The 11021-nt window shown below is 38.2% G+C and overlaps 1 protein-coding gene across 1 annotated transcript; it reads left to right on the forward strand.

Annotated features, from left to right (window-relative positions):
* Positions 1 to 1872: 1872 nt before the first annotated feature.
* Positions 1873 to 10239, forward strand: tra2a (transformer 2 alpha homolog). Its single transcript, XM_041809165.1, has 9 exons — positions 1873 to 2000; positions 3413 to 3546; positions 3704 to 3869; positions 4822 to 4875; positions 5891 to 6079; positions 8426 to 8541; positions 8696 to 8806; positions 8888 to 8958; positions 9152 to 10239. The coding sequence occupies exons 1-9, from the start codon at positions 1965 to 1967 to the stop codon at positions 9160 to 9162; spliced, it is 888 nt and encodes a 295-aa protein (XP_041665099.1). The 5' UTR covers positions 1873 to 1964; the 3' UTR covers positions 9163 to 10239.
* The last annotated feature ends 782 nt before the right edge of the window (positions 10240 to 11021 follow it).

Here is an 11021-nt window from a genome sequence, read left to right on the forward strand (position 1 = left end):
ACAAAACTGGGTTGAGTGCCCGTTAGGGCCTTGATTCTTGGTTGGTGGATTGGACCCAGACGTTGATTGCAAAGCCATTTTCAGTGGGTTGCAAATATCTGCCTGGAAAAAGTCTATGTTGAGCTTTTATTTTGAAGTATATTTCTCCATTCCTTTGTTCCACCACATCTTTTGTTCTAGTCCAAACTGACCCACTTTACCATTTGGCAAAAGAAAGCAATTTCCTGCCCCCCCTGACTACTGGGTGCCCCAAGAAAACATAATCAGCACTTTCACTTGCATCGGCCTGTGTTCTGACAGCTGAGAATTTTAAGGGTTAACATATGCATTAACGGTGTAAAAAGTTAAGCAAACTTGGTCATGTTATAGTGGCATCAAAAGAGCAGTAAATAATAAAATGTAAATAGAATGTTTATGTTCATGTCAATTATGAGATATATATACGTATGTATACAGTGCTTAACAAATTTATTAGACCACCACCCAAAGTAAGGTTTATGCCACAGCTGCATCATGAGGTGCTTTAATGCAGACTCTTTCATTTTCAGTGAGCTCTCGACGTTTTACCATTTTTAACAGAAATGAGGAATTTCAAACTGAATTCACCTTTTTATACCCAAATTTGAGCCGGCTCACTGGGCTTCTCTGAGAAGTCAGAAATTAATCTAGCATAACATTGAACCACCAAAACTCATTTTCTGTTCAGGAATGCAAGTAAATAACTATAATTTGACATGTTAATCAAGAAATATTAATGTGCTTTACTATTTTTTTTTTCAGTTTCTTTGTAAATCAGTACCAGTGCTGTTAATTTAGGGCAGCTGTGGCATAAACCTTACTTTGGGTGGTGGTCTAATAAATTTGTAAAGCACTGTGTGTGTGTATATATATATATAGTTTGATGAAACTGTTATTTTAGCAAAATTATATTTGATAACATTTGTTTATTATTTATTTTATGATAAATATACAAAAATATGATCAAAAAGTATATTTGGACAATTTTTGATTGTTTAAACCTGACCAAGAACAAAGAATTAGTATTTAGTGTGACATATCTCTAATTTAATTTGGTCATCAGGTGTCGATTTAGAGTCTACAAATAAACCTATATTGTCATTGTACTGCCAGTACAATGATGGCCCAGGGAAAGAAGCTGTTTTTTAAATCTGTTTGTTCTGCTTTCTAAGCTTCTGTAGCGTTTACCAGAGGGCAACAGTGCAAAACCGTCATGGCCAGGGTGGGAACTGTCCTTAATGATGTTTTTGGCCTTGCTGAGGCATGAGCTGGCGATGCCTTCTAGAGAAGGCAGAGGAGAGCCGATGATATTCTCTGCTGACCTTTTTGGAGGGCCTTCCTTTTAGCAGCTGAGCAGCAAGCATACCACAGTGGATAGCAGTATGCCAGCACACTCTCAATGGTGGAGCGATTAAAGGTTCTCCTTCAGGTGGTTTTTCCTAGATGTCTTACAAGACAGGTGGTGGCAGGTCCTGACACTGGTCCAGTCTAGAACCACTGCTCTAGTGTGCAAAGCAACAAATGTTCATAATAGTTCATACTTCCTTGCCTGTTTTATTACAGAGGTATAGTAGATATAGTAACATAATAAAACAGTTTCCTCTTAACGTTTTTAACAATTTACTAAAAAGCATGACCATTTTTGTGCACCGCATTATCAGTTGCCCTTTCCTCATTTTTACCCTTGCACCCCCTACATCCAGCGTCCGCCACTGCTACTCTCAATTTAAACAGCTAAAACTGCTCTCACGTGTCCTGTGTTCAGATGTACAATGTTTCCGCAGTAAACTGTAGACGAGACGGGACGTGACGTCAGAGCGCCGCTAATAAACATACCGCCCACTTCACGCGCCATCTTCTACCTGGTAACCGGCCAGAATAAAACATTGTGTGAAACCTCTGTGAGTGCAGCTGTCAAAACTCGGTTTTATAAGCTATACAGAACAATGAGTGACACTGAGGATGCAAATTACAAGGGGCGGGTAAGTAATTTCCTCGAATTAGAAGTAATATCGCCCTTCCTTTCCTTTTTATCCGTGTGGCTGCCGACATTCAGCACTAACGCTAGCTAATGTGACAGTTAAATTACAGCCAAAGCTAGCTTGTTAGCCTAACGTTGGCGTTAGCTGTGCACGTTGTGTTGCTAACAGTGCCTGTGTTTAAAAGGCAGACAGTTATTTTTATATTGTCTCAAGCCAACCGTGATGCATTTTAATACATTTTGACGGCTAGCAAGACTGCGTAAAGCAGGGTCTTTTACAGCAGCTAGCCTAAACTCCCAGAGGACAGACCTTTCTTTTTTCAGTCTGTCCTATTTTTGTCTGTTTAATTTATTGCACCTGGCTCATTCAGTTATGAAATGAATGAGAAGCTACATGCAGCGTTTGTTAATTTGCATTTAAAGGAAGTTATCATTGTTCTCATGCAGCCTTATTGCACTTTATCTGCTCTAACATTACATCTTATCTATAATAACTCAAGTCTTAAGCCACTCTTCCTTCCCTGCTCTTATGCTCCTTTTTCTACTTTTTTATACGATGCTACAACTCATTTAAGACCTTTACTTGTTATCATACTGTGAATTTACTCATTTGCATTCTGGAAAATGAAAACTTACTGTAGCAATAATGTAAATGTACTGCATTCAGTGTTCCTTTTCATCTCATCTAAAATATTCTCCTCTTCCTAAACCTATGATTTTAATTTTATTGAATGTTCTTTTTTCACTAAGGTTATTGATCGTGAAGGATTTGAAGAGTTTTATCCAAGAATGATGAAGACAAAATGTCAAGATAAAAGAAGGCTAATGAAAACTTGTACAGAGCAGAACATAGAAGTGGAAAGGGAGAAAATGTGACGGAAGACTGGTGTCAGATAGACGCGCTTGCGGTGTAATGGCTAAAATGAAAACTGGTGTCAGTTTGGGTGAAGAGAGGAAAAACAGACCTGGAATCAGAAAATGAGAAAACTGAAAAAAGAAGAACGAAGAAGGATAGAAATCCTGAGAGAAGGCAGTAGCGTGTAAAGAATCTGGAAGAATGAATGTGTCCCTAGGTTAAGTAAATACACTGTTTGTGTCTCCAATGTCTTTTTCATGAAAATGCATGTTTTGTTTTGTTTTCCTCTTTGTGGCCCAGGTGGACATGAATTACTTTTGTATTTCATAGATTTAATATGTACAGTTAATGAATGTAAAAAAAAAAAAAAAATTATTGAAATGATAAAGCTACTAACCCTTTTCTTTACAGTACATAAGCTGTGCATTATTAGAAAAAAAATGTACTTTATTTCTATGACATTCTCTGTCACATCTCACTACCCAGTTTTTATTCTGTAAAAAGAAATAAATGTATATGTCCACGAGAAAGTTGTTAACATGCTGCCTTGACAATAGGGGTCACGCTCCCCGTCTAAATCTGATCGTGGGAGCCCAGAACGGGTCAAGTCAGAGAGCAGGTCCGGGACTCCGAGCCCATCCCGGGCTTCCAAACACTCTGATTCCAGATCCCGCTCCAGGTCTAAATCAAGGTATGTGGTTGCCATTTTATTATAGCTTATATTACTGTAAACACATAATATTAAAATATGTGACCCAAAGGTGATTTAATGCATTTCTTTTTTACCCTCTCATCCATTGCCTTGCCGGAAGTTTGATGACTCCCCTCCTATGCTGTGTCTCTTTCAGGTCTCGCTCAAGGCGTCACTCATACCGGCGCTACAGCCGGTCACGATCTCATTCTTACTCCCACCGGAGGAAGTCTCGCTCTCGTTCCTACAGCCCCGAATACCGCCGCAAGCAGAGCCAGAGTAATTCCCCTATGTCGAGCCGACGGCGTCACACTGGCAGCAGGGTAAGTGTAATGACAAGGCAAAGTTTACAATAAGGCAGATGAGGAAGAACACTACCCAGTTGTATTTGTATATTGATATTGTTATTATTGATAACAATAACAATATTTCAAAATCTTAGCTTAACACAAAAGTGAGGAAATTTGTGTTTGGTAGATTAGTTCTTTGTTGTAACAATGCTCCTTGGCATTTATTTTACACCATTCAAGGCACATTGGCTGATTTGTGACAAATGCTGGTTGAAGAATGGGATGCCATCCCAAAGCAGTATATGACCAGACTGGTGACCAGCATGAGAAGGAAATGCCAGATTGTTGTGGCTGTGTATGGTACTTCCACACACTACTAAAGCCCCAGTTTGGTAAATGAATCAAATGATAAATTGCCAATATGTCTTCTTTTCTTTAGACTCCAATCATCCAATCCACCAAACACCAAACAAGAGTCAATGGTAGAATAAGCTGTTTGGCATTTGCAGAGAAGATTTTGTACGTTTTTCATGGGCGTAACCAACATACTCAGCTCTGCTGCTCATCCCACCAATGCATGTTCCTTACAAATGTGACACCATTTTAAAGGATATAAACAGACTTCCAACGATATAAGATTTTGCCAAGAAGTATTGTGACAACAAAGAGATAATCTTCCAAACGCAAATTTCCTCACTTTATGTGCTAAGTTTAGAAATCCCCAGCTATAGCACATAGTTAAAACATTTAATGTATTTATAATTTTTGTATATTGATTTGAGGTCTATAATTGAAACCAGCATTAAAATGACTGAATAGCATAAGCAACTTTGAGATGACAGCAAGTAAATTTATGTTTGTTTGTTTTTTAAATATAAAAGGGAGTGTTTTTCCGATCATAAATTGATGCTGTGGGAAACCACTATGAAATGACATTTAATAACCCCTTTGTATTAACCCTCCCGTCCTTTCATTATATCAACAGAGCCATGACTACACAAAAGAAGCATACAGTCATGGCGGTGATGCTGATGTTAGGGTATGTGGACCTTTTGAAATATTTTGGGAAAGAGGAATGACATGTTTGTTTTTTGAGGTGCTGCTCCCTCTGTCAACAGGGCTGGTGTACTAAAAATGTCATGCTACAGTGCTTTTGATATGTGCACTTTGCAATACTGGTGCAAAGTTCAACAAGTGGATTTTAAAATTCATGCAATCAGTATTTATAAAACTGTTCATTGTAAGATAAGTGATATGAATGTCTTGTTAAAATCAGCCATGTGTTTATCATTATTACAGTAGCTAGCAAAATAAAAAAGTTAGTGTTGACTATGCTTTTAAACTTTACCAGAACAATATGAAATGTGTTTTTCCCCAGAAAGCAACTACTATTAAAAATAAATCCTGATTATTTGAATATCAGTCTGTTTCTTTTCTTGCAGCACCATGCAAGATCACAGTTTGTATAATGTAAATAATGTCTATTGCTGTGATCATGCTAAGAAGAAATTACAGGACAATACAGAAAGGAGCAGGAGGCAAATGAAGTGATTTTCTGCATTGTCTAATCCTCCCATCTTTTTAAAAGCTGTTTAAGGGGTTATTAAAGCTGTCATAGTTTACCCACTGAGCATTTACTGTTGGAATGATACAACTGGAGATGCTAAGAGGGAAATGTTTAACAACCCCAATGTGAAAAATATACATAGATTCTTACTTTTTCAATTATATTTTTAACACTGCCTTAGCTGTAAGATGGAATTCATAATTTAAGAGGAAGTATCTCATTAGTTGAGTCTACAGTCAAATCTGAGTCACTTAAAACATATTTAACTTTGTTTAACCTCTAACTGAAATCACCATGTATTTTTAAAGCTGTAACGTATTTTGTGTTTCTTGGTAGACATAACTTTTTTCTTGTTTCTTTTACAATTGAAAATTCTTCCTTGTGTATGTTTTGCAGATTAAATCTTATCTGATTTTTTGATGAATGCAAACCACTCCAGCGAGTAAGTCACTCCACCACCTCTGACCGTTATTGTTGATCATTCCAGGCGAACCCTGACCCCAGCACATGTTTGGGGGTGTTTGGTCTGAGCCTGTACACCACAGAGCGTGACCTGAGGGAGGTGTTTTCCCGCTACGGTCCTCTGGCAGGGGTCAACGTTGTGTACGACCAGCGCACAGGCCGCTCCCGTGGCTTTGCCTTTGTTTACTTTGAGAGACTTGAGGATGCTAAAGAGGTATGGGAAATGTTTTGGTTTGTGTTCATTGAAAAGCGAGGCCCTGATCCTTGCTTCTGGTCCCAACTTGTTGTTTTCTGTCCTTTGATATATTCAATTGAACTCAAAGTGTAAAATACAAATTGGATATGATAATGGGCATTTCTGAGTATTTCAAACATTTTTTTAGATTGTTGGGCCATCTGCTCTTAAGAAGAAATTTGTTCTAAAAACACACTTGTGTGCTTTTAAAGAAGATTCTGAAATTTACAGAAATGTTATTATCTATAGTTTGTTCTTAGCTAAGAACAAAATCTAAGAACACTCCAGAGCACTCTGATGAACATTTGAGTGCTGATATGACGGGATGAAATATTTGATTTTGCACTCATCAGCACTCAAACATGATAGATTAGGAATGAATTAGATAAAATATGCACAAATACATGACTTAAATATTGCCGAGTATTGATTTGAACATGCAGTGTTTGATCTTAGCTGCAAAATGTTAAATTTTGAATATAACTTTGGCATATGTGTAGGAGTTTTATTGTTAGACAATTGGTTAATACACCATAAAAAAAACTATTTTTACTCACACTCTCTGGCCATTAAATATGTTTAAATGTTCCATCAATTTAGAGTGTTAGGTTTTGAAATCAGTGTGAATGTTAATAAAATCATATTCACTCTGAAAAGAATTACACCCCATGTCTGATCTAACTATTTTTTACTTCATCTTCATTCATTCTTTTCTTACAACAGCATGTAATTTCTGATGAAGCACCACCTGAACCAGAGATTTTGTCCATTTGTTTGTAGCATATATTTAATATCCACTTCTGGTGCTAAAAATAGAATTGAACCTTCCTCTTTTGGTGTCATTTGGCATAGTACTGCATCCATCCATTGCTGACATCTTCTCCTTGCTCCTGTGTGTCTTCTGTATTTGCACACTGCCCTGCAGTCTAATGCCCTTATATGAGCATAAAACGGCGTTTCGCTGTGCTAATCAGGAGAAATGTGCTCACAGTTTCGGCTTGTGAGCACTTGGCGTTCATCAACTAAAAAATACCGATGCAAACAGTTCAGCAGATTAAGAACGTGTCATGATTCCTTTTCAGAAATATTCTTAAGAATAAATTTAAGAAAAATTTTAAGCCAGGCATGCACTGCGCATTTTCAAGCCGACTCTTTAACCGTTGTGTTGGATTGTCAGGTCCTGCCCATCTATTTCCTTTATTATGGGTGGGCATGAGAAAGTCATTCCCTCTGTTTCCATTGGGATTGAGGATGTTATCTGATAGTTTACAAAGGAAAAATGCCTCAAAGTTGAGGATGCTGCTCGTGGCTCTGCTCTCACTGTGAAGTATGCGCCGTTGTGCAACCAAAATAGCAAACATGCCGGATATCCATCTGACCAGTTGGGAGCAGTAGTTGGGTTCTGGTTGGCCACTGTATCCCCCCTGTACTCTGCATGAGAAACAATGCATGATCTGACTGAAAGCTGGTGCAACTTCTAAAGGTGTTGTGCAGCTCAAAATTTGTGTCTGAATTGGAAATTTGCAGTGTATGCCCGGCTTTAGGAATATATTGGTAAATGAGGCCCATTGCCTTATTTAAACTTCATCTTCTGATAAAAGACAAGGAAATATAGTAATATTTTGTTCAGCTTACATGTTTCAAGACATTACTTTATGTCCACATGCACTCACCGACCAGACCAACCACTAGTCTTTACCATCAACGAGGCATTTTGGCCCAGAGAGCTGCCACTCATTTAATTATTTCTCTTTCTGGACATTTTCTGTAAACCATAGAAATGGTTGTGCTTAAAAATCCCAGTAGATCACAGGTTTGTGATATACTACATCCTATCTAGCACCAACAACCACAGGACTTCCATACACACCTAAATCACCTTTCTTCCCCATCCTGATGTTTGGATTGAACTTCAGCAGATTCATGTCAACTATGTCTACAAGCCTAAACACACTGGTTGCTGCCATGTGATTGACTGATATGATATTTGCATTAATAAGCTGTTGAAATGGTGTATCTAATAAAGTGATCAGTGAGTGTATTTTCACTGACTTCTACATGCAGCTATTCACTCTGTTTTCATGGTGTACATGCAGGTCCAAAGTTTCTCGTTTTGGACTTTCCCCTCTTTTTTCAAACTGATTTGTGATTGCACCGGCTCACCACTAGGTGTCGGCCTTTCCACAAACTCCCTCTGCTTTTAGTCTCATGTCTCCCAGAGTAAGGAGTGACATGTTAGATGTATTTGTGCCTTTGTGAATAAGAAAAAAGCCTTTAAAAGTGGTGTAACATGTTTGTATTTTCTCACTTTTTGTGTTTTTTTAGGCAATGGAGCGAGCAAACGGCATGGAGCTAGACGGGAGACGTATCAGAGTGGATTATTCCATCACCAAACGTCCACATACCCCCACACCTGGAATCTACATGGGCCGACCCACTCAGTAAGATCAGCACTAATGTCAGAGTTTTGTGTATTATTATGAATAATTTCTTTGAACACATTTGTGATTTGTACTAGTCTGCTTGGACATGCTGCTGAGTTTGTCAGGAGCTAAGACACCTGAAGTCAGAGGCTTATCTGGCTTGTTTTTACAGTAACGGTGGTGGAGGTGGAGGAGGCGGCAGCAGCAGGAGAGGGAGAGACTCGTATTATGACCGCGGCTATGACCGCTATGACAGATACGATGAGTATGAATACAGGTATAGGTGAGTAAAAATGTGTGATTACAAAGTCAGTGCAGCACTGCCAGAAGATAGATGTATCACATTTTCTTTGTGTCTCTGCAGTCGCAGGCGCTCTCCATCACCTTACTACAGTCGATACAGGTCTCGCTCACGGTCCCGCTCCTACAGCCCACGTAAGTGTGAAGAGATGCAAACAATAAAAGCCTGCCTAAATCCATCTTTTGTCTCATTTTCAGACGTGGAACCAGACTCTTATTACTCTACATAACATCACAGATTTATGCACCTTGATCACTGGTGTTGTCACATTTATTTCACTCGGGACAAACTTAAACCTGCACTAATGGAAATGTTTTTCTCTTGCAGGGCGATACTAAGTTTCTCTCAGCGCTCCGCTTCCCTCCAATAACTGACGGTGTGTGATTCATCAAGGTGTTTCTGTTGGGGACATTTTCAAATTAGCATGTGTTTATCAACAGAAGTCCTACGTTTGAGATTGTTCTTGTTTACATGCAATAGATGTCTTAATTTTTAATGGTTTTGATGCATCTGTGATGAGTGTGAGCAGAGAATTCAGCATCTGTTACTTTCATCCATCTGCCTTCATTTCTGCAGCAGTGATGCCTTATTTTCTGTCAGTGGTTAATAATTAGTTTTATCTCTGATCACTGTTTTAATCGTACAATAGCAAATGTAAGTAAATAACTTGATTAATATCAAAAATTACTTTGAGTTGGGTTGTAGTCTCAGGGGAGAAAACGGAATCCAGAGATTAAAGTAGTAAATTTGAAGGAATACTTTGGGGAAAATGTCTTTTTCATCAAGGAACCACATCGCTTCACTTTGGTGTGTTTACCAAGAAAACTACAGCTACACAATCCTCAACCACAGCAACACAAACACACTCATGCTTGACTCTCCATTAACTTGTGTTCTTTAAGGAAGTTTTCCTAATTCTCAGTGCAAAGCTTCCCAAAATGTGGGCTGCAAGAGGCCTTTCACTTCATTTAAAAGCTATGAAAATTAAGATGAAGTTTTAAATGATCATAAAATACTTGATTATGTGTTAAAAGTCCAAAAAGTAACAAAACACAGCTGGAATATTTAACTTGCACATCACCTTTAAACATTAATTTTGTCAGATTTACACAACGGGTGTCATGGTGTAACTGGTTCTGGATTAACTGGTGACGCTCCATTAAACATTGTACAATGCTGCATTAATGTTACAAGGAAAGGGTTAATGGAGTCACTGCATACATTTTAAGAGATTGGGATTAGAAAAGAAAATACAGGTCACTATGCAGATGCCTGTTTTAACTAAACAAACTCTGGTAGCTCATTAATTGTACTCAGTGATAATGCCATCACTTTCTTCTGGCATTGTTGCTTAAAAACTGGGCATTTGCTTTGAAATCCCCTGTTTATTAAATAAAAATGAGAAGGTAAACACTTTTGAGTTTCATGTTCTGGTTGAATGAATGTTTTGGTCATCCCCAGAAGATTTTCTGGTCTCAAATTTGGCCGCAGTGCACCGAAGTTTGGAAAAGACTGACTTAGTGTTAGACTCTCAGAATGAGAGTTCATCTGCTGTCTGTTAAACAGTGGTTTTGTTTGATTCAGTACCACATGTTGCAATGCTTGCCGCTTCATGTCTATAGGAACACAATCATTGAGGTTTTTAATGTATGAAAGTCGCCATAATTGCATCCGAAGTGGATTAGAAAATCCCCTTTGTAGAGTCAATAACACTGCTGCTGTATGCTTGCATTAATTATTATCTCAAGTACTGTATCCACAAATTGATAGGGTCATCCATTGTCTTAAAATTCTAAAAGGGACAATCATAGAATGCTGAGGTTGATCCAACCATGCAAAGAGATGCGATGAGGTTACTTATTCAGGGTTCCTGCAGATCCTTGAAAAGTCTGAAGTAGTCCTGAATTACACATTTGAATTTAAGTCCTTAAAAATTCTGATTTTTACCAGTCAGAGGTCTTGTATTTTAGCAGGCACTTTGAGTAAGACATGTCCTTATCCAATCTTTGTTTTCTAGATGACTTTATATGATTTTAATCATCCTCCACAAGTTGTTGCATAAATATTCTCCATAATTAAGACAATTCAATGTTGGATCCTCTAAATTTCCTGGAGGAGGACCCCAGACCCCTCTCTGATTTTGTCTGACTAGCTGGGATGTAATAAACTTGGTACTGTGGTGAAACACTTGTCCAGT

The sequence above is a fragment of the Cheilinus undulatus genome, linkage group 16, assembly GCF_018320785.1.
Source record: "Cheilinus undulatus linkage group 16, ASM1832078v1, whole genome shotgun sequence".
In the NCBI taxonomy this organism is placed as follows: Eukaryota; Metazoa; Chordata; class Actinopteri; order Labriformes; family Labridae; genus Cheilinus; species Cheilinus undulatus.